The following is a 26,215-nucleotide window of genomic DNA, read 5'->3' on the forward strand; positions in this document are numbered from 1 at the left end:
ATATTAAACGATTAAGCATAGAAAACAATCCCAATTGCAGTTTGCGTTATGGTGATTTTACTATACACAAGTGTCATAAAAAATCCTATTATGTAGTAGTTGACAATAGAATATAACAGTTTTAGAAAGTTATGTTAACTTATACAGTGTTCCTTTGTGTAAAAACCTTTCCAGACGCAGTTCTCTTGTAAGGGAAATTGAGCTTCCTTAGGTGTTTCCCCTCCTCCAACTTTTCCTCCTCTTTTTGCTTGATTTTGATTGAGTCCATGCCAATTTATTTACAAGATAATTTTGTTTAAAGGTAGTTAACAACCTTGGACCTCTGGAGCTGATTCTTAATACTCCCAGTCACCACAGAGTTCACCATGGTAAGTAATGCCATGTTATCTGATTTTCCATTGTTTGTTTTCTTACTGTCATTATTTATATACTATTTAAAAGGTACAGAAAGGAGGAAATGTGACTGGTGTTTAAAAAAAAAAACATTAGAGAAGGAACAGTAATGATCACTCTAAGTTTTCTTAAGGATTTTTGTTATAACCTTTTGTTATCAGTGAGTTATAACTTCAAAACATTTACATCTCAGACTGAAATTTTTCAGATTTGATCTCTGTCCAAATGTGAATTACTGTGGACAGTTTGTGCAAAACAATTCAGCGTTTGTAAATATAAGAAGTGTGATGGGAATAGCAAATCCTTCTGTCTCCATTGTTAAAAATAAATAAATATGGTAACCCATTTTCAACTGTTCTTGCACCTTAAAGTCAAACACTCAATATCAGTATAGAATTGGCCTTGTTTTAGAAGAACTGCATTTGGCTGTTCCAGTTTTCATTTCACTGCATTATTGAAAAGCCCATTTTGCGCATATGCAATACAACTGATATTACTCTTTTCATAATTTTCATCAATATTCAGAGTAAGAGTAGGCTGTAGTATACATATGAGATTGGTTCATGTAATGGCATAGTGAAGAGTTTAGGGAAATTTCTTGACTTTAGCAAAGCTTTTGACACGGTCTCCCACAGTATTTTTGCCAGCAAGTTAAAGAAGTGTGGGCTGGATGAATGGACTATAAGGTGGATAGAAAGCTGGCTAGATCGTCGGGCTCAATGGGTAGTGATCAATGGCTCCATGTCTAATCGGCAGCTGGTATCAGGCGGACTGCCCCAAGGGTCGGTCCTGGAGATGGTTTTGTTCAATATCTTCATTAATGATCTGGAGGATGGTATGGACTGCACCCTCAGCAAGTTTGCAGATGACACTAAACTGGGAGGAGAGATAGATACGCTGGAGGGTAGGGAAAGGAGACAGAGGGACCTAGACAAATTAGAGGATTGGGCCAAAAGAAATGTGATGAGGTTCAACAAGGACAAGTGCAGAGTCCTGCACTTAGGATGGAAGAATCCCACGCACCGCTACAGACTAGGCTAGGCAGCAGTTCTGCAGAAAAGGACCTAGGGGTTACAGTGGACGAGAAGCTGGATATGAGTCAACAGTGTGCCGTTGTTGCCAAGAAGACCAATGGCATTTTGGGCTGTACAAGTAGGGGCATTGCCAGCAGATCAAGGGACGTGATCGTTCCCCTCTATTCGACTTTGGTGAGGCCTCATCTGGAGTACTGTGTCCAATTTTGGGCCCCACACTACAAGAAGGATGTGAAAAAATTGGAAAGCATCCAGCGGAGGGCAACAAAAATTATTAGGGGACTGGAACACATGACTTATGAGGAGAGGCTGAGGGAACTGGGATTGTTTAGTCTGGAAAAGAAGAATGAGGGGGGATTTGATAGCTGCTTTCAACTACCTGAAAGGGGGTTCCAAAGAGGATGGATCTAGACTGTTCTCAGTGATAGCAGATGACAGAACAAGGAGTAATGGTCTCAAGTTGCAGTGGGGGAGCTTTAGGTTGGATATTAGGAAAAACTTTTTCACTAGGAGGGTGGTGAAACACTGGAATGCGTTACCTCGGGAGGTGGTGGAATCTCCTTCTTTTGAGGTTTTTAAGGTCAGGCTTGACAAAGCCCTGGCTGGGATGATTTAGTTGGGGATTGGCCCTGCTTTGAGCAGGGGATTGGACTAGATGACCTCCTGAGGTCCCTTCCAACCCTGATATTCTATGATTCTATGAAATATGCACTGAATAAAGCGGGGCTCCAGAGGTGCCCCTGCCTCATCCACTGGGTAACTTCCAAAGGTCATTCACTGAGTATCTTGAAAAGAGCAGAGATAATAAGTAGAACAATAACAGGGAGATGGTGAAACTTAATTTACTAATCTGAACCACGCTCAAATATAACTAATTATACAGGGGATGTTGTAACTATTTATTATTGCTATGTGTTAAGTGTTTATGACACTGTATAGACATTTAAAAGGGCAGGGTTCTGTAAGTGTCCAATCCTGCAAATTTGCATGAGCATTGGCAGTCCCAGTGTGACAGATTCTATTCTCATTTTCACTGCTATAAATCCAGAATGAGCCTATCCGCCCTGAGTCTAGTCAGGTACACACGAGGCTTAACTCCATTGACTTCACTGGAGTAATCCAGTTGGGATAACTGAGGGCAGAATTTAGCTCATTGGCTTTAATGGGACTACTTGCGCATGAGGAAAACTTAAAGATGTGGAGCCGTGTACAAGATAGAGAGGTTGATCCTGCTCACAATTAAGTCATTAGCAGAACTCCTCATGATTTAAGTGGGGTGTGAGATCAGGCCTATAATATAGGAGGTGTATAGAGGCACCAGGAAGTCATTCATGAGATCATTGTACATATCTTGTGTATATTTGGCATATATCTTGTTAGCTACAATTTGGATCATTTTTGGTGATTTTTCTGTTTGTTTGTTTTTTTAACTTTTGTATCTACATACATGTTGGGGTAAATCCACCCCAGGCATAATTCCATTGACTTCATGTAAGCTGCAACAATGATGAATATGTTTTTACCCTGAGCTATATTTTAATAGTCAGATGTGAGGCATAAGAAAAGTTATAGCTGGTTAACAGTGGAAGGTTAGCCACCTCCTGTAGTTAGTAGGTAAGAAAAGCAGACTTACAATAAAAACTCCTACTTCAGCTGAAGTTTGTAGAATTCACAGATTTTTCATAAGTGCACTCAATTTTTTTTATTGTTATAGGCAGAAATCCTTACTGCATTGACAAAAATTATGGTGGTACCCTCATTATTTGGGATAGAATTTTTGGTAAGTGGAATAAATTGCTGTTGCTAATGTTAATTAATGTTGCAAACAGGAAGTTTTATGCTCTTAAGCTTGATTATTTTTCCTCCTTCCAGGAACATTTGTGGCGGAAAATGATAAAGTTATATATGGCCTAACACACCCAATAAATACATTTGAACCTTTCAAGGTCCAGGTAATGCATTTTTTCTTACTGAACTTATATATTTTAACATGAACTTCTATTCAAAAGAAATTTACATTTTTGAGAGACTGGAGGCAAACTATACTGTACTATAGATTGTTTTGTAATTATTTGAAGTGTTGTACTGTAATCTGGCAAATGTCAGTGGTTTAAACCATTTCATATAAACTACATATAAAATATTTCTGAAAATTTCAATTATTATCTTATCATTTCTTGCTGTAGTATATTTCAGTGTTCTCATAAGGATGAAGGGTTCAGCTGTACACACTGGTGGTGAAAATGCAATGGGTGAAAATTATTCATGTTGTGATGCCACTGAAGTCAGTGGATTTACAAAAGGGATGAATTATGTTCATGTAATGATTAGTCTTTTGCCCTGCTCAGCTAGGATAACATTCTTTATGAGCAGATGGTAATGATACAAACTGTATTTTATTTGTTACGTATATCTGCTTCAAATATTGCTCTTTTAAAAGCAATCCCCCAGTCTAATATCTTATGTAATTTGTTTTTAACATATCTATTCATTACCTTTGATATTCAGGGTATCCCAGAATGATTTATTAGACCACGAATTAATGTTACTGTTGGCAGTAAATGCAGCAGCAAACGTGCTCAATAAAAGCTGAGATACAGTTTGAACATTAGAATCTGTTTAATTGAGGAAGATGTTTGGCTAAGGGATGACAATTATCCTTGCCTCTTTTCACAAAACCCAAAAGGTTGTTTACCTTCCACTTGTTTCAAATCTCATTTAAAAGATAATGGGGATGCACAGTATGAGAATCAGAACAGAATTTGGTCCAGTGTCTCTAAAGCAGCAGTTCCCCTTATAACTGTATGGCAGTCTGATCCCTGAGCCTGGGTCCTGCTGTGGTACTTAAATCCACATCCTGCCCAGAAAAGAGTCTTCTACCAATAAATTATTCTGATCCCTGATGTGAAACATGGGGGGTTATGAGTGGCATTTACACCTAGAGACAGATACACCCAGATGATTCTCTTCTGCATTTTCACTGGAATTTTGAACTCTCAGAACCTCTGAATATCAGTCCCTGGGTAAAGCAGGGTAAAGTATATGTTTTGCTAAATTGCTATTTTTACTAATAAATATGGACAATTACTTATGTCTTCGCAGTTATGTCACTTGGCTTATATATGGAGCACATTTTGGGCCACACCTGGATTCAGTAATAAGCTCTCTGTAATATTCAAAGGCCCAGGTTGGGGACCAGGAAAACCTAGACTCGGCCTTCCTGAGGAAATCCCAGTGGTAAATTGAATATATAGAAGGCTTTCAGTTGCATATAATTTACTTGCCCTATTAGTGCTATTGGATCAAGGTTAAAAACTCTACTTGTACTATCTTAAATTAGCAGTATTAAAGAAGAGGGAAATGAAACAGAGACTTAAGGAAATGGACGTTTTAGCAGTGTTTTCCATTTATATTTGAATAAAAAAGTAGACATATATAGACTTTTATACTTCAAAGGTGTTTTCATCATTCATTTGAGATAAATTTTCAAACGTTTTGCATAAAGTAGCACTTAAAAAAACCTTTATTTTACTCTATTTCTCACAATAGATTATGTATATATTTTGATAACAGCACTCTTCTACCTTTCTCTCCCATATTCCTAAGTGACTAGTCACGTGCTGTTAAATATGACCCTTAATCACTTGGTATTTGCAATTAACATAGGTACTAAAGGATAACATGAAATACTAATGAAGACTGTTATCTGTTTTGATACATGTAGATCACTGGAAAAGAGATTCCATTCAATCCCAAATTGCCAATATATCTTTCTGTCTATGCAGTAGTACATTTTACCTTGATGCTGGGCTTTTATGTGGACCTGTTTGAGACCCAGGCCGTAAGTAATTCACACTTTCAGTGAAATACAGTGTTTGATGTTAGCAAAAATCTGTCTGGTGTGAGATGCTTTTAATGTTAAAACTGAAGTAATAAAACTGACTCTGTAAGGGCCTGATTCTATTCTCACTTATGTTGCTACAGTCAGGGGTAACTCCACTGAAGTTAATAGAATTATACCAGTTTAAAACCAGTGCAATAGATATTGGAATCATGCCTCAGAAATGTGTCTGTAATGATGAAACTAAAATATACTCTATTATATGAAAGATATTTTTCCCCTTCACAAACAAATTTGGGATTAAGGTTTTCCCCCAATATCAAGAATCCTCTTTTTCCGCCTTTAATTCAGATATTTATCAGCCTGCTCTGCAGATTTTAACATTGTTACATAGCTATATAAATGCATAAAGTTTAGGATAATTCAAGTAAAAAGGTAGAATGAAGCCCACTTATTGGAATTACAGATAATAGAATTAATATCAACGTTTTCAAAATGAATTTGGGTACTTGAGTTTCTGGTTTCCAACGGTAGAAATTTAGAGGCGTGATTTTTTAGAGAATAAGTGCTGGGAACTTTCTAAAAATCAGTCCTCTTTGAAATGTCTGAAGTTGGGCACCCAAAAATGTAGGCTTCCAAAATCAGTAGTCACTTTCAAAAAATCTTGGCCACAATATTTGTGTCTGTTCTCTGGTTCAAATGCTCCTTCTCCAGTACATGTTATATAGGGCAGGAAGATGGTCTGAAACTGCAACAAGAAGTTGGGGCCTGCATGGTGGCAAGGTATATGATATGATCCCATGGCACCATATAGCCTTCCAAAGCCATTCTGTACCAAACAGGTAAAGTCTGAATAGCACACAAAATAGAGATTGTGCCATTCTGGTGGGAGAAGAGTTAAAGAACAACTATTTCCCTGCATAATTTAAGTGAAAAAAATTAATTCTGCCTTAAGTAATATCAACTTATTCTGCATACCCTGTGACTTCGCGAGAAGGTCACGTGTGTCACAATGGTTTGGTGACACCTTTGGTGATCCAAAGGTAATATGGTTCATGGCTGTGGTGCCTTTTCTGAGGGGATGGGCTAGAGGTACAGTGCATATGAGAGAGAGATCAGTTTCTAGTGTCATGTATTGTGCATCTCCAGGCTATGAATGACTTTCAGGCCATGCCCCCTTCCACCTGTAAATCTGATTGACCTAGGTGTGCATGCAGTGGGTCTTTGCAGCAGCAAGAGCTACAGTGTATTGCGCATGAATTTCTCTCTGGTTTTGTTTTTTTCCCCCCTCAGGAGGGGGAATATGTGGCCCTCAACTATTTCTTGTACTATCATTTACAGCTGCAGCTGTTTAAGAACTGCTGTCAAAGGATTAAAGGAAGTTCAGATAGAACCACAAACCCTTTAACATTATTCTTTCAAATTCTTCACAGTTCCACAAATGAACCGTCCTGAAGGTTCATCGTTGTAAATTTAAAGTTGCAAAATTAGCAGAAAATGACCTGCATAAAACATAAGGTAATGGGGTAATAGTGATAGGAGAGAAAAGAGAAAACAGGAAGAGAAGTGCCCACACTTCAGGAAATAAATGCCAAAGAAGGTGAAGAAAGCAGTGCCTGACAGAAGACCAAGTTCCTGGATCTTTTTAAAAATACAGAGGGGAAACTGTTGCAAGAAGAGAGCACATATATGAATAACATAACTTGGCAAATTCTTCATTTAGTATCAGTTTTCCTATACATTGAGTTATGAAATGGTTATAGACACAACTGGAACTTTCTGCTTGGCTACGAATTATGTCATAACCATGGCATAGCTCCATGAATGGAAAGAGCTAACTGTTTTCCTAATTTTGGGGGAATAAGTTCCATTTCATAATAGCAATAAGACACTCGAGCAGCACACAGTTATTACATTCCTCTTGTGATTAGAGTCACTCAGTCTTTGGTTTCATGTCCTTTAAAAGTGTTAAGTTTTTCCATACACAGAGAGCGGCCATATACCTTCAGTAGGAATGACCTTTAATTTAACTTAAGAAAACAGCAAAACAAGAAAGAAGAAATTATAAATTTTCTGCCAGAGAGAGCACATTGTCTTTCTTTCCTCCCTAGCACTCTGCACAACATTCTGAGAATAAAAGTTACTGCTGAGCTCTGCACACCAAGGTCTGAGCGAAAGTTCACTGAAGTTAATGGGTTTTGGATCAGTCCCAGAGAAAATGCTAGAAATGTAAAACTGCAGTATGTTAAAAACAAATGTCATCACAGTTTCATAACTATATCTACTACAAAAATCATTCAAAGTCTATCTTAATCAACACTTCTTGGAGTGTTTTATTGCCGATTGATACTATAGCACATGTTAATATGCATACTTTTGTTAGATTGTTAGTACATGAGCAGTTTTGATGAGACCAACAGAAAAGATAAGGTAAGAACATGTCTCTCAAAGGCTGAGAACACGATTGTAATCTAATCCAACAGGACATCATTGCGTTGTGTACGTCATCCTGTATTTTTAAGCACTCACAGAAGTTTTAAGGGTTTTCAGGTAAAAGCCTCTAAATAGAGAAACTTAACAAAGCTACCTCCTTAACACTGAAACTGAATTCTGCATAGTGCTGCTAGATGAGGAAACATAAAATGAGGTACAGATAGTCAGCATTTGGTAAATTCTAAAAGGTGCCAGCATCTTTCATAGAGGCTCAAGCTCTGCAACATGCCAGGATGAGAAATACTTTTGTGAGACACTTCACAAAAATAAAATAATCTAAAACCTTTGAAATGTAAAAGTAAATTTGGAAACTGACTCTTATCTAAATACACATTCATTCTGAATGGTGTATTTACTTGGTTTGAGTAAATTATTTCTTCTTTACTAAAAAATATTCTGTGGTAGTCTGTTGACTAGGAAGCAGTGTAAATTTCTTCCCCAAATTCCAAAACTCTTTTTTCTTAAACTTTGTGACATTTTGAAAGCTTGCAATGAAATCAAAATCCAACAGAAATATTTTTTTCTGTTTGATTGCAGCCAATAACGACATTGCAAAAGTTGTGGCTGACTTGTAATTGAGGACCCTGCTGTGGTCCCACAGGCTTCTCTGTTTATACAAATACTGTAGTATATAAATACTCATTTATTTTATCTAGCCATGCATACATATATTTTTTGGAGTGGAAAGAGGATGCTTGCAGTAATGCTAAGATATAAAAGGCACAGTCCTTTCTCACTGCAACTTGCAATGCACACATTTAATATATAATGCTTGGTTTAGTGAAATAATCTCCTGACTTTTTTGTTGATCTTGGTAGATTAACGCTTAGGAAACTGATGCTCAGCTGCCAGGGTCCACTTCATGGGGAGATACCATGAAACTAGTTTGAAATGTAAATTGAGGAACCATGCTAGGGAGTAACTACAGAGTTAGAACTGTAAAAAGAAAGTTATAGTCATTAAATAATAAACACATTTACACTATGGGCTGATGTTCTCAACGTTTCTTGTTACCACAATATGTTAGAATAAATCTGTTGTTATATTACAATATATTTGGATGCAGATTACTTTGGTTTATTGAAGTTTAAAAGACAGCCCACAGTATCGCTACAAATGTGGGAATGCATTTTTGCTATGCAAAATGGCTTGAATGTGGCACTTTCCCCCCATCTACTGTGACATACTGCACATAACACATCTGTACCTGCCAACAAAGTCACATGGTTCACCCTTCACCATTTCAGAAAGTAGAGCACTTTGAGAGTGAGAGACAAGTGATGCAGTATATATTCTTCCTTTCAGCGTGTCTACATAGCATAAGAGCGGCAGAATAGGCTTGACTTGCAAATAATGGTGATCTACAGGCATTCCTTCTGTCAAAGGTAGGACCTGCATCAGGTCTGACAAAGGATACAGATGCCATTACAAATTATACTTCCCAATTGACAGAGTTGCTGAGAAGAAAGAAAAAATGGTCCAAGAAGCAGAAACTGTGAAGTAGACAGGTTGTACCTGTTTTCCCCCTGCTTTCTTATTGTATATGAGCAAGGGCTTTATATATGTGAACTGCATATCATTGTAATCCAGCTGCTAAAAGCTTAGGTACCTTTGAGTCTATTGTTCATGATATATAAAGACTGCCTCTGTTCTTTTTCTTGCTTTTATGTTTTTATGTTAGAAATATATTTATACTCACTTCTCTTTGCCAGAACCTCACAGTCACACAGGTTTAAAGCTAAACAGCATTTAATTCTCCCTTTGCAAACTGAGATTAGGGAGAACAGAAGGACAATTCTTGGACGACTGAGTCCCAATCCTGAGAAGATTTACACACACACTGTAGGAAACTATTCGCATGAGTGAGGTTATGCATGTATATAAATCTTCACAGGATGCCATCTGAATTTCAGTATTTTCTCCTTTCCCCAGTGGTGGGGAGTAAAATCTGCAGAGACAAGTGGGGACTAGAGCTAGTCATAATTTTCAAGCGAAAAGTGGTTTCATGGAAACTGTTAACATCTTTAAAATTTTCCTTTTTTTCCAAAATATTTTCTCTTTGCCTATTGAAAACTATGTTTTGGTAAACAAACAATGTTGATAATAATTTTGATAAAGAAGTCATGAAAAATTTTGAAAAAATGAAAAAAATGCCTCCATTTTGTGCCCTGTGAATTGCAATTAAAAAAACAAAACAACCGGCTCTCATGTGGACACCCTCGTATGGTATTCCTGACATTTCAAATCCATAAACAGGGTGAAACTTATTTTTTGTCTCTTTTGGGGAAGCAAAAGTTTGAGACCATCTTTATACATCAGAAAGGAGAAGTAAACACATAAGTATATTGACTCTTGATTCCCAGTGTGCTAACAATGCTATTCTTCTTTGAGTGCTTGCTTATGTCCATTCCTTGCTTGGTGTGTGTGCTCTTCATGCACAGTTCTCGGAGATTTTTCCTTTGGTGATATGTGTTAGGCCGGCTCTAGCGCCCTCTGGAGTCACACACATATGTGCTGGTAAAAAGGGAACCGCCAGCCCCACGCCCTCTGTTCCTTCTTACCGCCTGTGACAGTTGCTGGAACGCCTCTCGCTGTGGCAAGTCTTCTTTCCCAGTGGTTTGGACTTTCTCTGTTCATATTTGTATAGTTATTGTAGTTAGTCTATATAGTTCTTTGTTAGAGTTACTATATATTGTAGTGTTAGTTGCTGTCCCTGTTGTCAAGGGACTTTTTGCCTTGGGCTGGGCATGCCCCTTTCCCCGGACTTCAACCATGTGCCTTGTGCAACAAGACGATGCCAGTTAGTGACCCGCACACTAGCTGTCTAAAGTGTCTGGAGGAGCCTCGCATTAAAGAGAAGTGCCAGATCTGCAGGGATTTCAAACCCTGCATGAGAAAGGATAGAGATATTCGGCTGAAGGCCATTCTTTTTTTATGGAGGTGGCCTGATTCCGAGCAATGTTGGACGTGATTTCCAAGGTCATGATCCACCCAATAATGACTGCTTGCGTCTATGCCAAACTATTGGGTCATGTGGCAGTATGTGCCTACATGGTGCAGTATGCAAGGCTACACCTCAGACTCCTACAGATGTGGCTGGCGTCAGTCTATTCCCCAAGCAGACATCACCTGTACTCAATACTTATGATCCTGTCTCCAGTCCTTGCTTCGCTGACCTGGTGGAGAGACCCAGAATCCGTAATGGAGGGCGTACTGTTTGCTGCCCCTCAACCATCAAAAACTCTAGTCTTGGATGTGTCAGACCTGGGGTGGGGAGCCCATGTTGGCAATCTCAGGCCCTGTGGTCCCAGCAAGAACTCTCCCTGTATATTAACATCAGGGAACTGAGGGTAGCACGCTTGGCTTGCTAGATGTTCCTTCCCCAGATCTCAGGCAAAGTGATGCAGGTCTTGATGGACAACACTGCATCAATGTTTTACATCAACAAGCAGGAAGGGGCTCAGTCTTCAGCCCTGTGCCAGGAGGCCCTCCGACTGTGGGACTTTTGTGTGAAACATGCCATTCACCTCGAGATGTCACATTTCCTGGAAGCCTGAAATGCACTGGTGGATTGTCTAAGCAAATCCTTTTCCTATCACCATGAGTGGTCCCTTCACCCGGAGGTCATCAGTGTCATCTTCCAGAAGTGGGGGCCTTCTCAGGTGGACCTGTTCACCACCACACAGAACAGAAAATGCTACCAGTTCTGTTCATTGCTCAGGCAAAGCATGGGTTCCCTCTCCAATGTCTTTCTGGTCTTATGGACAGACAACCTGCTGTACATCTTCCCACTGATCCCCTTGGTTCACAAAATCAAATGGAACAAGGCGAGGGTTATCCTGATAGCACCTGCGTGGCCACACTAGCATTGGTTTGGTGTGTTTCTGGACTTCTCAGTGGCCGCTTCACTTGCGCTCCCACTCCAACCGGACTTGAATTAATAAGACCATGGCTGGTTGCTTCACCCGAACCTTGCCTCCCTGCACTTGATTGCATGGTTGCCTCATGGCTGACCCCTGAGGAGCAGGCCTGCTCTGATCAAGTTCAACAGGTCTTGATAGATAGTAGTAAACCTTCTACTAGGGCTACCTACCTGGCCAAGTGGAAATGTTTCACTTGTTGGGCCGTTGAATGGAATCTGTCTCCATCCCAATCTTCTTTGCAGTCTATCTTCGACTATCTGTCTATCTTCCAGGACAAGGTCCAGCTGTGCCCCCATCTGGCCTTCCCACCAAAGGTGGTGTCACAATTCCATAACAACCGGGACATTTTTCTGCCTGTCTTCTTTCCAAAACCTCACAAGACTGCTGAAGAACATTAGCATCATATGTTGGATGTTAGGCGGGCCCATGCCTTTTAGACTGAGAGAATTAAGCCCTTCTGCAGCTCCACGCAACTCTTTGTAGCAGTGGCGGAAAGGATGAGAGGGCTACCTGTGTCATCCGAAAACATCTCGTCCGGGATAACCGCCTGTATCCAAGCTTGCTACAAGCAGGTGAAGGTTCTGCCTCTGGCCATCGTGACCACTCATTCCTCAAGAGTCCAGGCTTCGTTGGCAGCGTTCCTCATGCAGGTACCAATCAAGGACATCCACAGAGCTGCAAACTGGTTGTTGGTTCAGACCTTCACTTTTCACTACGCCATCACCCAACAGGCCTGTGATGATGCCAGCTTTCGGAAAACAGCGTTGCAGTCAGTGTGTGCATGAGCTCCGAGCCCACCTCCAGGGCTACTGCTTGTGAGTCACCTAGCATGGAATGGACATGAGCAAGCACTTGAAGAAGAAAAAACGGTTACTAACCTTCTTCATTTTTTTTAAGCAATATTTTTTTCAACTGCCTGTACCTTTGAGGAACCATTCCAAAGCTGCAATGACATTATGAACAGGAAAAAGAGCAGGCTGGGCTTTCATATTTATTTAGAAAAAATAGCTATTTGCTTTTGGGTTCCAGTGTGAAGGCTTCAAATAATTTCAGGGGGGAAAACAGTAATGAAAATTTTAAAAAAATATTTTGAAGACTAATCCTATGAGAAGAATTATTTTGGGAAAAATCTGATTCTTGCAGCTTCCAAGAAGAAAAAATAAGAACATTTAGGGAGTGGGCTGGAGAATCTGGCATGTTTTTTTTTTATATAAAGTTCAAAGTAGCCAACTACTTTAAAAGGAGACACTAACGTATAATTGAGAGTGAAAGGTCAGGCTGCTCCAGTGTCATGTTTTGAACCCAATATCCCTTCAGAGAGTTACCCTAAATGAGTAATTTGTCTCTTTGTTGTTTTTACAGACATTATCACAGGTAACTCTTCTCCTGAGGATTGGCTACATTATCCTGACATTGACCTCCATTGGATTCCTTATGGAGCTAAGGCAAGACATGAAACGTTTTCTTTCTTTTCTTGTTTCCTGGTTGTGAGGAAAAAAAAAGGTCTATTGGCTACCACAATCACTTATAAAGTATGGCAGCCATTCAGATATAAAAAGTCTATAATGTTAATCAAATGCGTGCACTTCCTACTTGCACATTGCAATATATGGACCAAATTGTGATGCACTTATAAATAGTATGCAACACCATGAGTACTCCTGTTGGAGTCCATGAGAATTCTTTTGGACTGTCGGGCTACTCAGCATGAGTAAGGACCTAAGAAATAATGGAAAACAACTTTAGAGAGAAATGGTATTCATCCTGCCTGAAAACTATGCAGAAGAAATTATTTATATTTAAATACATGGTTATGTCTTCATTTAACATTCCAGTGACAATCCTTCTCTGTTTGACATTCATTATTCAGTCAGAGGTAAATACCTTCGATCTTTACACACTAAATTATTTATTTCAGCATAGGGAAAGAATTTGGCAATGTACAGGAGAAGTTCAGAATTTATGCAGCTAAAAATGTGGATGGGTGTAAATACAGGAAAATTAGAATTGCGTAAAGATAGGCTCAAATTATTCATTAGGAATTTTTCATAATTTTGCCATGCCCCATTCTTACCCTCAACTCTTGTATAATAAATAATTGACTCCACCAATAGGGATTAATAGGTTACAGCTTTATTCAGAGTTTCCCAGGCAAAAACTACATTAAAATAGAATTAAGATTGAGAGTATATATATCAGTAATTTAAGGTAGAACACATTACCCAGATGTCAAAATTATTCCCAAATCAAGTTTACTAATCCAGGAAATTCAGAGCTAAGGTTTTAAATTGTAAACTTTAAATCAGATTTATAGTGAAAACTCAGTTGCAATTGCGTATTACTACAGGATATCATCAGTGCCTTGTTCTGTATTCATGTTTGTCACTGAAGTACTCAACAGATTGCATGCAAAGGAGAAAAAACTGAACATTAATTTTAATTCTTATTTCTAGGCCCAAAGCAGCTAGTTTGGAAGCTGTCCGCTGCTCAGTCTTTCTCGTTCTGCACAAACTTAGTTACCTGAAAATATACATTGCTTCCTTGGCATTTACTTATGAGGTAAGATATTTGTTTTTAAGAGTGCTGCATGCAATTTGCAGACCCTAGGGACTCTGTATTTTTTGTCCTTTTCAGAAAATGAGTCATTTTGCCAATTTAAGATTATGGGTTGCCTTTAGAGGTATATATTTTGGATCCATATTTTTGACTATACAGTTGAACAGAATTTGGGAATTTTTTTCTTAGCCTTTTATCATATTTCTCACACCTTTTGAGGTTTTACCATAGGAGAAATTGTTAATTGTGATTGGTACCTAATGTATCAAATTAAAAAAAGTCAAAGACAACAATGTGTTATCCTGCTAAGCAAAAATAATATATTTCTGGCCATAAACTTTGAAAGAAATACCCTCATGTGCTGCCCAACCTCCAGATTTAATGTATTCCCAGATCTTAAGTATTCTGCAGGATTTGACAAAAGCCCAAAGGGGCATGCTCAGTTATCATGGTGTTGAGATTGACTTTGTGTTGCCTGATTTCACACTCTCATTATGACACACTTGTGTTTACTGTGTATGACTTTTGGTTTCTCTGCATTTGAGTTTCCCAAAATATTGGTGTATATTTTACATTAAAATAATATTTTCATATGACTCCAAACTGTACCACATTCTTAAGAAATCTGTGGTTAGTTTCCAGATGAGGATATGTTAGGGTTGTGCAAGTCTGCTTTTATGAATGGTTCACTGCACTATTGAGAGATTGGTTAACAAATAAAGTTTACTTTTGGGTTTGGCCGGATGATGATCTGAAGGGTCCAATGCAATCATTTGACTGTATGATAGCTTTATGAAGTGCCAAGGTAACACACATCAAGCTATTTAGTATAAGTGAGTTATTTAAGAAGAATGCATTAAACATAGTAACTTAGTGTTTTTAATGTAGTGGGGGTTTTAAGAATAACAGTTTCAAATATTTTTTGTCTTTCCCTCAGCAAAAGAAAGTTCCTCTAAAAACTAGGACACATAGTATCTCTTGGATTAGAAACAGAAAGATCAAAGGCCAGATCCTGAAGTGGTCTAAATTGGCATAGCTCTGTCAACTTCAGTGGAGTTACACCAATTTACCTTCGTTAAAGATCTGACCCCCCCCCCCAAGATGTTGTTAATTGGGTGTTTCTGAAAATGGTTCCAATTTTATTGCCTTTTCTCTGACAGCAGGCAATATCACCATGGAAAAATATATTATTCTAATGTGTTCCTCCCTGGGACAGGAAACACTTATTAGACAAAATTTAAAGTTGATTAGCAAAATGTCACTATTTACAAATTATTTTGAACTTTTTGGTAATTGTTATATTGGTGTCATAGCCTGGATTTTAAAATCAACAAGTGTCTTTTAATCAGTGTACATCAGAGTTAAAGCCCATGTTTTATGGATTTCATGAAGGCTTTTGTTTTAAGTATGAAGGGCCTCACATTTGGAAAAAAAAATTTAGTGTACATTGGGTAAACTAGTGTAATAGATATTTTTTAAACATAGAATTAATTGTCCTGTGTTTATTTGCTTCCCAAGGTGTGATAGAGCCTTGATGAGGATCTATAAATAGAGCTTTTTGGAAGCCAGGACTCTGGTCACTTAGAGCACTCAGGGTTAGAGTAGGAGGGAGTTAGGTAGTGAACTGGCTTGGAAAATTAGAAGGGATCACTGGCACTTGTGGCGAAGGGGATGAGGTAATTAGCTTATCAGATGGATAACTGGGAGAAGAAGGCAAGTAGTTAAAAGGCTGAGCCAGGCAGCAGGAGGGGGCTCCTGCTAGCTACTGCTGCTGTTGCTATATGTGTGTTGTACCTGGAGCACAAAGGCAAAACAATGAAAAAAATATTTGGTGAAGGTTGTCTGGTGGACTATGTATGCTGTTTAGTCATCAGGGGGACATACAAGCCTGGGTTTCCAGGGATGGAAGGGGACCCACTTACAAATGTCAGGTCAGCTTGCTCCGGTCCTGTGCCTACCAGATGTCTCCACCTTCTAGTGCCCAAATAGTGACTTCAGACTCTCTCCCTGCAGCCCCCTCTGCTATAAACTTCCTAGCTTTTTGCTAACCAGCTTGTTCCTGCTCAGCTGGGCTTCTTGATCAGTTAAGCCTGTCTCTCCCTCCAGGTGCAATTAGGTAACAAAACTGGCCTCTTAGGCACACATTAACCCATTCAGAACCTGAGTGGGGTACACGCGCTGTCACACAAGAATTATCATCTGATCTGAAATACACATGCAACTCAATGGGAGCTATATGAATATAGCCTTGACTTATGTAAATATTTCACTTATCATTCTCGCAGGCAAGTAAGTGTGTGTGTGTGAAAATATAAGTAAGATAAGGTTTAGGGAAAACAACAAAATATTCATAGTCTTTGTTTCCAGGACATTGTCCTGATTAGTTCTGGAGTAATCGTGTGGTTTCTTACTTCACCGTGTAAAAATATGCAATAAATAAAATGCAATTATTTTCTCTTAATATTAATTTTTTCAAAAATCTATTTTGTTTCTTATTCTTAATCTATTTCCTTCATTAAAGTATTGACTCCCTTCATCTCTGACTACTTCTGTAACTCTTTTTCCCTTCCTTTCTCTCTTCCCTCTTCTCTTTTTGGTTATTTCTTTCTGCTTTCTTCAGTTTTTTTCTCTCTTTTCTTCATATTGGCCTTCCCATTTGATTGCTTCTCTGGCCCCTTTTCTTTTTGTCTCCCTTCTTATTTTGTACTGGCTGGCTAGTCGTCATTGGTAGTATCTCATGATGTTTTCTTTGAAAATATCACAAGAGCAAGTGCCATCCAAGTAATTTGCTAGCGGACAGACCAGAATATGAAACAGCAGATGTAGTTTCTTAAAGTTAATATAGGGCTTGTAAATTGCCAAACTGATAGCATTGGACACCTCAAGTACTCCATTTACTACAGAACAGGTATACTATGGGTATGTCTATACTGCAATTAAACACTCGAGGCTGGCCTGTGTCAGCTGACTCAGGCTCCTGGGGCTTGGCTGAAGGTCTGTAAAATTGCCCAGTAGGTATTAGGCTCAGGCTGGAGCCTGGGATCTGGGGCCCTCCCTCATTGCAGGGTCCCAGAGAATGGGCTCCAGCCCAAGCCTGTGCATCTATACTGCAGTTTTCTAGTTCCTCAGCCCAAGCACCACAAGCCCAAGTCAGCTGACGTGGCCCAGCCACGGGTGTTTTATTTCAGTGTAGACATACCCCAAAGATATGGCACGGTTCCTCATCTTGCCCTTCAAGGGTGCCATGATCTAAAAGGTTTACCTTCGTGAGTAAGAAGACATTTTATTCTACCTTCACATTCAGTTTCTGGACTCTCTGCTGGGACTGTTAACAAAGGATGGTAATTTGTGATAGTGGGTTTCATGATGCAGACAATCACCCAAAAAGAAGGACTGAGATCTCCAACTCATGCCAAAAAGCTGTCAAACAGATTTCAGATGGCAGTAGTTACTAATCTGGGTGAATTTGAAACCAGTGACCCAAAGTGAAATATTTAGACTTTTTCCAGAATTCCTCAGATCCTGAGGTTAGGGCTAAGGGAGATCAATCAAAACTACTCACTTAACCTGGCTATACATGTACAATGATATACTGTGACACACACAAACATTAATCTGTCTAGTATGTGAAATGATTATCCTTACTTCTGCCACCTTTGTCCTTGCAATTTTTCATTTGCTCATCCACACATCCCTTTTTCCCTCGCTCTCTCGCACACAGACACCAGTCTTATTCACAACTTGAGACAGACATTAGTTCAATCATTTTAATTTACTCTTTTTAATCTGAAGTACACATAAACACACACTCTTTCTCATTCTCTCACTTTCCCACATTTAATGTACTCATTGCAAAATGTATTTGTGTACCAGGTATAGATTATTGTGGTGGTAGTTTAAATTTCTCTGACTCCAACTTCTATTAACTCACTTTGTAGATATATAAATGTCTTTTTGGATGCTGATTTAGGAAAATAAAGAAAACTAGTGTAAATTGCAATATGCATGATGACAATATTCTGTGCACCTAGAATGTAGTGGCTAATTCTGTCCCAGAGTTCATAAATCTATGCTGCTCATGGAACCAGTTCTGTGGCAGATTCTGTTTGACATGCACTATCCTGAATCATTTGAAATGTGTGTGGGTAAGTATAAACCTTATTCATATTTATTCTCTTGTAGTCAAATACGCATTACACAAAAACTGAGTTTCTGCCTGAAATGTGTCAGATTCGTGAGATTTTAGAGCTGTCAGGAGGTGGATCACAAGAAGGAACAAGTATCAATTCCTCAATGCTAGATTGTTCTCTTCTGCTTTATCATTACAACTTCATGTTTGTTGTCCTTCATATATATCCTTTATGTCTTAACACACATCCCCACATCCAGGCTCCCCTTATGCCCTTGTTAGAACCTGATTGTGTCTTGTAGGCAATGAGGTGGTGCAGAACCATTCTGCCTCAGAGATAGACTAGTTAGTCACATATTGGCAGGCACTCTGCCTTCTGGTGTTCTCAAGTGTGCAGTAGGTGAATGCATCTTCTGGGTGATCAACCAGCTCTTCTGGCCAATGCATAGGGGGAGAAGAATCATAGAATCATAGGACTGGAAGGGACCTTGAGAGGTCATCTAGTCCAGTCCCCTGCACTTGTGGCAGAACTAAGTATTATCTAGACCATTCCTGACAGGTGTTTGTCTAACCTTCTCTTAAAAATCTCCTGTGATGGAGATTCCACATCCTCCCTAGGCTAGTTATTCCAGTGCTTAACCACCTTGACAGTTAGGAGGTTTTCCCTAATGTCCAACCTAAACCTTCCTTGCTGCAGTTTAAGCCCATTCCTTCTTGTCCTATCTTCAGGGGTTAAGAAAAACAATTTTTCTCCCTCTTCCTTGTAACAACCTTTTACATACTTGAAAACTGTTATCATGTCCCATCTCAGTCTTCTCTTTTCCAGACTAAACAAACCCATTTTTTTCAATCTTCCCTCATAGGTCATGTTTTCTAGACCTTTAATAATTTTTTGTTGCTCTTCTCTGGACTCTCTCCAGTTTGTCCACATCCTTCCTGAAATGTGATGCCCAGAACTGGACACAATACTCCAGTTGAGGCCTACTCAGGGCAAAGTAGAGTGGAATAATTACTTCTCGTGTCTTGCTTACAACACTCCTGCTAATACATCCCAGAATGATGTTCGCTTTTTTTGCAGTAGAAACATGCCCCCTCCTTTCAATCACTCTCCACTGCCTTTGGAAAGCTGTGTGTATCTGGCGGAGCAGGAAGGAAGCATCCCTTGTTCTTCCCAGAGAGTAAGAGCTACAATTCTGGAAGGCCCTCATACGGACCAAGTAAGGGAGGTTACTTTATGAGTGTCATCGGCCTACCTACATAAGACCTAAGCAGAATCTGGCACTAGTATATTCATATTCTGTACTAATTTGGGCTGAATGAAACACTATGGAGACTATGGCTTTTTTCTCAAGGTGATTTTAAATCAACATTGTTGACTTGAACCTATGCGTTAATTCTAGTGTAACTGAGAGGTTACATAAAGTATAGATGTGCTTTGATCCATGCAGTGAAGTAAAACAAGAAGATTATCTGATGAAAATTGTTGAACAATTGAAGATAAGGTCTTGGAAACAAATGTCTTCTCCATATTAGGAGTTGGGCATTTTGGCTAGTAAAATTAGGTGCAGTGAGTTCTAAGGTAGTGATTTTAAATAAACCATTATAAATGTAAATGAATTATGTTTGGTATTGGCACTGCTCCGAGGGTATTTCAAGGAGTAATTCCAGTAATATTTCAATGATTAGAAGACATTGAAGTTATAATGGATGCTAATTGAATTTGGGTTAGGGATCTTAAAGAACATAGTGAAAAACTTCGGCAAGTTTTTCTGTGAGCAAGATACACCTAACAGAAATTAAAGTCAAAATTTGGTCCAACTGAAGCTGTCTGTATTAGACTTGAGCTGAGTAAAAAGGTCTTAAATGATCTACATTAAATTAAAACAATATTGAAATGCTCACTCCACATTTTAAGGTATCCTGACTGTGTTTTATTGGGATCATTTGAGCCATTGATGCAAAACTTGCCCGTTAATAGCTGTGTAAAACCTCTGAGCATGCCTGGTGTGAATGGGATGTTTTCAGAAAGCTGAACATACTGACTGATGTAAGTGCTCATACAGTTAATGATGAGCTCTGTGCTTCCCTGCAACCAACCTGTCTATGGAGGGCTTTATTAGTTTTTATAGATACAGAACATTGGTAACAAAACCTTGAGATCTGAGGCCATGCTTTTAAATTTTAAGAAACTCTGGGTATTTCTGCACTGCTCTACGGTGCAGACTATGGGGGTGTGAATTGCACCCCAGACCAGAGAGTTGCTCTTCAACTGCCCAGTGTGGGTACTGCTGGAGCAAACTAAAAGGTGCCTAATTCACATTAACATACTGGGTCAATTTCTGTTGGTGAAAGAGTCTTGCTTTCGAGCTCCACAGAGATCTTCTTCCTTGTCTCTTTCACCAACAGAAGTTGGGCCAATAAAAGATATTACCTCACCCACCTTGTGTGTGTCATAGCCTGGGGCCAAAACGGCTACAACAACATTGCAAACAACACTTCTAAAATAAAGTATTTCTGTTTTCTTTTCAATTTGACTCAGGCATGGGTTGTATAAGGATTAAAGAAAAATAAGAGTTTCGGAAGGTATGTAAAACCTCATGCTTCAGGGCATAAGCCAGCTTCTAATGAAGCTAGAGAGAAACTTCCTTGTGGTCAGCTTATTCCACAACTTATTCCACAACTAACCTCTGCAACATCTTTCTAGCATCTTCTTTAGAAGCAGCTGGTGCTGAATGCTGGTGGAGACAGGATTCTGAACTAGATGGACCACTGCTCTGATCTAGAGTGCAGTTCCTGTGTTTCTAACTAGTGTGTTAACTAATCTGTCTGGAGAAAAATATAGAATGGGTATCTATTTAAAAGTACTGCTTTGCACTGTACTTCTTACCTCACAGCAGTCCCTCTGAATGTCATGTATTACCATACTACTGACTTGCGACTTCTTACATCATGCAGAGACTTGCTGTTACCTCACTTGTTTGTTAATGCAATTTACCAGCCTTAGAACGGAGACTTATGACCATTGATTTAAAACAAACCTTTACTCACAAGGAATTATTTCCACATCAACCTTAGTTTTCTGCTCTGTGGAATTTTTGCTCTGCCCCTCATTATGATCATCTGTGCCACATTTCAAAACGCAGTATATCTCATATTTGGCTTCCATTAGGTTGAATGCTCCATACCCTAGGCTATGATTTATGACTTCAGCATTTATGCAGTCTCCATGCACTAGCAAGGTAGGCTGGTGCATATGAAATATATTTAAAAAATGAAGGTGGAAGAAGGAGGGATGGGAGGAAACCCTATAGCCTCATGATAAAAAGCCTTGTCAACACATATGGAGCTAAACAAACACAAGTTGTAATCTTTATTTTATATGTTAGCTTTGCTCATAAAAGTCTGCCATAGTGTGTCGTGAGCATTCAGTGGGCTGAACTTTTAATATTCTTGACAACTGCCCTAAGAGGAATAATGTCCCTTAGAAAAAGTCACAGTTAAACCTGGCAGTAGATTAAGTTAGTTTCCATTTAGGTGTGACAGCAGAGTCATTACTGGTTTTAGCCTGAGCCAATGTGTGAGTCGGCTTCACCACCATCAACTAAAGACTATGATGTATGGTTCCAGATGCTCTGGCCAATTGACCGTAAAATTGCTCCGCGTTTCTGGCAGAGCAGCCAAGCTGGAGCTTTTTAAAATCTCCACTCCCCAAGCTCAACACCCTTCTCCCTCCTCCCTCTGCTTAAAAGCTCCTCATTATTCTTCCTCTGCCCCCTGATCTTAGCAAAAAGAAAAACTTCTGGAACCAATTAGAAATGTCTGCACTTGATGAGATTTGCACGTGAGTTTGGAATTGTGAGGCTTTGATAGTGTCAGCCAACAGCTGCAGTTTCAGGTGGTAAAATCTTGGAAGGAATTTTCCAGGGTTTATTTACAATCATCAAATAAAATAAAAATCAAGACAACTTGGAGACCATCTAATGTGCCATTAAAATGAGGTTGGAATTGGATTATATATTTATTTAATCTGAAAAAAGTAAACCAGTGGTTTACTATCAGGATCTTTTCAATTACCTTACAGTCAAGACTGTGTCAAGCGGTTGTAATAAACTGCAAAATATGACCTGCTGCCACAGGTTTAGCTGTAAAAGAAGCATCTGCTATTGCTTTTGTCACTTTAATTGCTTGACAAGTCAAGGAGATAGTCAGGGCTAATAGAAATCAGAAACTTCGCGTAAAAATTGGGAAAAAAAGTAGAGTCTTCCCTGTTGTCAAATATAATGGGGAGAGGAAGAGGAAAGAGAAACACTTGGAGACGTAAATGCTATCGACATACATTTGAAAATGATGTAGTTCACTTTTAGTTACTCTGATGTATGTGAAAACCATTATTAGTGAGGTTGACGGTACCCTTCTATTTGTGAGCTGGATTTTGTGGCCCTTCGGTAGCCCAAGACAGTGGTTGACTTAATGCTCTTATGTACGGTTAAGTTTATGAAGTCAACAACCTTGGAAAATGAGGTTATGAAGTACAGTTTTCCTCTTAAAAGTGTCTCTGAAAAAATGACAGTGTGGAGTTTCACCATTTATTCTCTCGATAATTTCTCTTTCCAATTTGCTTGGTTTATAAGTCAAAGAATGATTTTTCTAATTGTTGGCCAGCTCTGAAAATCAAGTAGTATTTCCTTTCTCCCTCTTAAAACACACAAGTAATAAAGGTTTCAGAGTAACAGCCGTGTTAGTCTGTATTCGCAAAAAGAAAAGGAGTACTTGTGGCACCTTAGAGACTAACCAATTTATTTGAGCATGAGCTTCTGTGAGCAACAGCTCACTTCATCGGATGCATACCGTGGAAACTGCAGCAGACTTTATATACACACAGAGAATATGAAACAATGCCTCCTCCCACCCCACTGTCCTGCTGGTAATAGCTTATCTAAAGTGATCATCAGGTTGGGCCATTTCCAGCAGGGTGAGAAAACCTGGATTTGTGCTGGAAATGGCCCAACCTGATGATCACTTTAGATAAGCTATTACCAGCAGGACAGTGGGGTGGGAGGAGGTATTGTTTCATATTCTCTGTGTGTATATAAAGTCTGCTGCAGTTTCCACGGTATGCATCCGATGAAGTGAGCTGTAGCTCACGAAAGCTCATGCTCAAATAAATTGGTTAGTCTCTAAGGTGCCACAAGTACTCCTTTTCTTTTTACAAGTAATAAAGATTCGGCAATGAGTACTTCGGCCTCAGTTGTACTACTGCCTTCCACCTGTACAGATACACTGGCTGACAGTTTTGCTGTGGATGCACAAATCCATTTTGTCCTTCCACAGCTGTATTGATTCTGAAGCCCTCGAGCTAGTAGACAAATGCCAACTATTTTGTGTAGGACATGTTTTTAAGTTTTCTGGTTTTTTGTTTCTTTTGCCCAATTTCCCAGTATTTTTTTAAATTAAAACTTGATTACTGATTTTTTTTGTTTTATCAAAATTATTTTGGGTAAAAAAATTGTCAAATACAAAAAAAAATCGCAGAAAAAATTTGATTTTTTAATTAAAAAAATGTAACCGAAATGTTTGTTTTGGTTGAAAAGCTGTTTTTCATCATAAAAAAAAAAACCCTGCACAAACTATTTCAGCCAGTTCTATCATTCATTAGCAATACTTCTTTGAGTCAGTAAAGGAAGCATTTGTTTCTCACACTGGGAGCAGATAGATTGAAGTAATAAGTTGCCTGTTTTATTTTATTTAAATACGTAAACACAAAAAGATGATCTCTCTCAGGCTTTAGCTGCCTATGACCGGTACTTTAAAAATACAGTCCAATTAAGACTAAAATAGCAGTAGCAAAACAACCACCTTTCTGAAAGCGAGTCCACCATCAGCACTGGTGGTGGGGGAGGGGGATTGCAAGGACTATAGCCACCCCAAAATTTGCCTTAGCCCACTCCCCATAACCCCCCCCCCCCCCGAAGCAGCTGCTGCTCTCCAGCTACCCATCTCTGAAGGCAGAGCAGAGAGAGCAGCAGCTGCTGGCCAGGCACCCAGCTCCAGCAGCAGCAGAGACGTATGCTTGGGTCGGGGGGCTGGGGTGACTGAAAACAGCCCCTGGTATGTGTCCCTGCCCGCTCTCCAGGGCAGGTGAAGGGTCCGGAACGCCTCACAGTGGCCTGGACTGACCCACTCCACCCTGGGCTCCTGTGCACCACCCTCCACAGTTGCTGCTCCCCGAGGGCTCTGCCATGCCGGATCCCCCTGCCCAGGCAGCTTTCACCAGCTGTGAGCAGCTAGCATACCGCAGTGCCTGGCTCCGGCTTCCGGTCTCCAACCTGGCTACCGTGGAGGAGAGGGGGCCTCGTGGTGAGTGGGGGCACAGTTGCTCCAATTTTCTGTCTCGCCCACCTCAGCCCCCCACCAGGAAGAGGCTGGCATCGCCCAAACTGAAATTTCCTTATCTCAGCTTCCCAAAACCATTATTTTCTCCAAGTGAAAACCTATACCTGAAACCCCACAAAGCATGAACATCCCTAAAGGTCCTTTGTGTTATGCCCAAAGAGCATGGTCTGTTTTGGATCCAGCAGGAGTGCATTTCAAAATCAAGGCCCTCTCAGAGAGTGCCCTGCCAACAGCATCTTCTCTTGTGTGCAAAGCGAGCTCCACATCACATGCTGTGCCTCACCTGTTCTAGAGTCATTTGGGGAGCAGGGCAGTCTCTCAAGTAGGCAGATTGCAGGCCATTGTGTCCTCCATAGGTCAGAGCCAACAGATAGGGCAGATTCGGGGGCATTGGTATCATAGTCACTTTGAGACACTGCTTAGTGATCATGCTATTGCCCTCTGCATCTTCTTCAGTTTTAGAGTTGATTTAAACTACAATGCTATGTAAAGAATTTTGCAGTACTCTAATCTGTAAGTGACAAAGGCATGGGTAATGCGAATGAAATCTATTTACCCAAAAAAGGGGTCACTGCTGTTATCTGTTTGTCTTACTGCCAACCTGCCATCCTGCTCTGGATTATATCTCAGCTAGCTCATGGTCATTCAGACCCCAGTAAATGGAGGGAGACACTTGACTGTAATTCCTGGGTTGGACAAAGTAGACCGGGGTGTCATCAGCATAGATATCTATTTAAATATTGAAAGTACTGCCCCAAGACCTCTTCACTACCTCTTCTAGCAGCAGCATAAACAAATTAAGTGGGAAGGATGATCTCGCAAGGAATCTTGTAGCACTCTACAAGAGCTCTGAGGCAGAAAAGCAATTACCCTCATGGTGACTTTCCAAGACAAAAAGAACAAAGCCATTGCAAAGTAGCTCCATTTACTCCCACACAGGTCCTCAAGCAAGTTAACAGAATTTCCTGTTCAGCAGTATCAAAGGCAGCCAATAGATCTATCAGTATCAGTGTGGACCCTTAGCTATCACCTTGATAAGATTATCAATCAGTATAAAGAAAAGGAGTACTTGTGGCACCTTAGAGACTAACCAATTTAGTCTCTGAGGTGCCACAAGTACTCCTTTTCTTTTTGCGAATACAGACTAGCACGGCTGCTACTCTGAAACCTGTCAGTCAGTGTAGTCTCTGTGCCATAACCAGGTCTGAAGCTGGCCAAGGAGTTCTGAGGCATCTAGATATGCTGAATGTTGTCATGCCTCAACCTTGTCCATAATTTTAATAAAAAATGGAAGGTTGGAAGCAGTTGACCGTATTGTCAGCATCAAGTCATAGTTTCTCTATCAAGTGTGCTACATGTGCTTCCTTAAGAGTGCTGAGCACTCTGCCATCATTAAAGGAGACATTGAAAACCTCTATCACCAAAGGAGTCAACACTTCCCTACTGGCCTTCC

The 26,215-nt window shown here is 39.7% G+C and overlaps 1 protein-coding gene across 2 annotated transcripts in view; it reads left to right on the top strand.

The window, feature by feature from the left end:
• The window catches only part of AGMO (alkylglycerol monooxygenase), a 275,439-nt gene that overhangs the window by 128,101 nt on the left and 121,123 nt on the right, over positions 1-26,215 (top strand). For both annotated transcript variants that reach the window (XM_048838282.2, XM_048838283.2), the window contains exons 6-12: positions 302-368; positions 3,142-3,207; positions 3,300-3,379; positions 4,530-4,664; positions 5,152-5,268; positions 13,047-13,129; positions 14,138-14,243. In XM_048838282.2, coding sequence (XP_048694239.2) covers positions 302-368; positions 3,142-3,207; positions 3,300-3,379; positions 4,530-4,664; positions 5,152-5,268; positions 13,047-13,129; positions 14,138-14,243 — 654 coding nt within the window. The remainder of the gene's footprint in view (positions 1-301; positions 369-3,141; positions 3,208-3,299; positions 3,380-4,529; positions 4,665-5,151; positions 5,269-13,046; positions 13,130-14,137; positions 14,244-26,215) is intronic.

Source organism: Caretta caretta, chromosome 2 (genome assembly GCF_965140235.1).
Source record: "Caretta caretta isolate rCarCar2 chromosome 2, rCarCar1.hap1, whole genome shotgun sequence".
Classification (NCBI taxonomy): Eukaryota; Metazoa; Chordata; order Testudines; family Cheloniidae; genus Caretta; species Caretta caretta.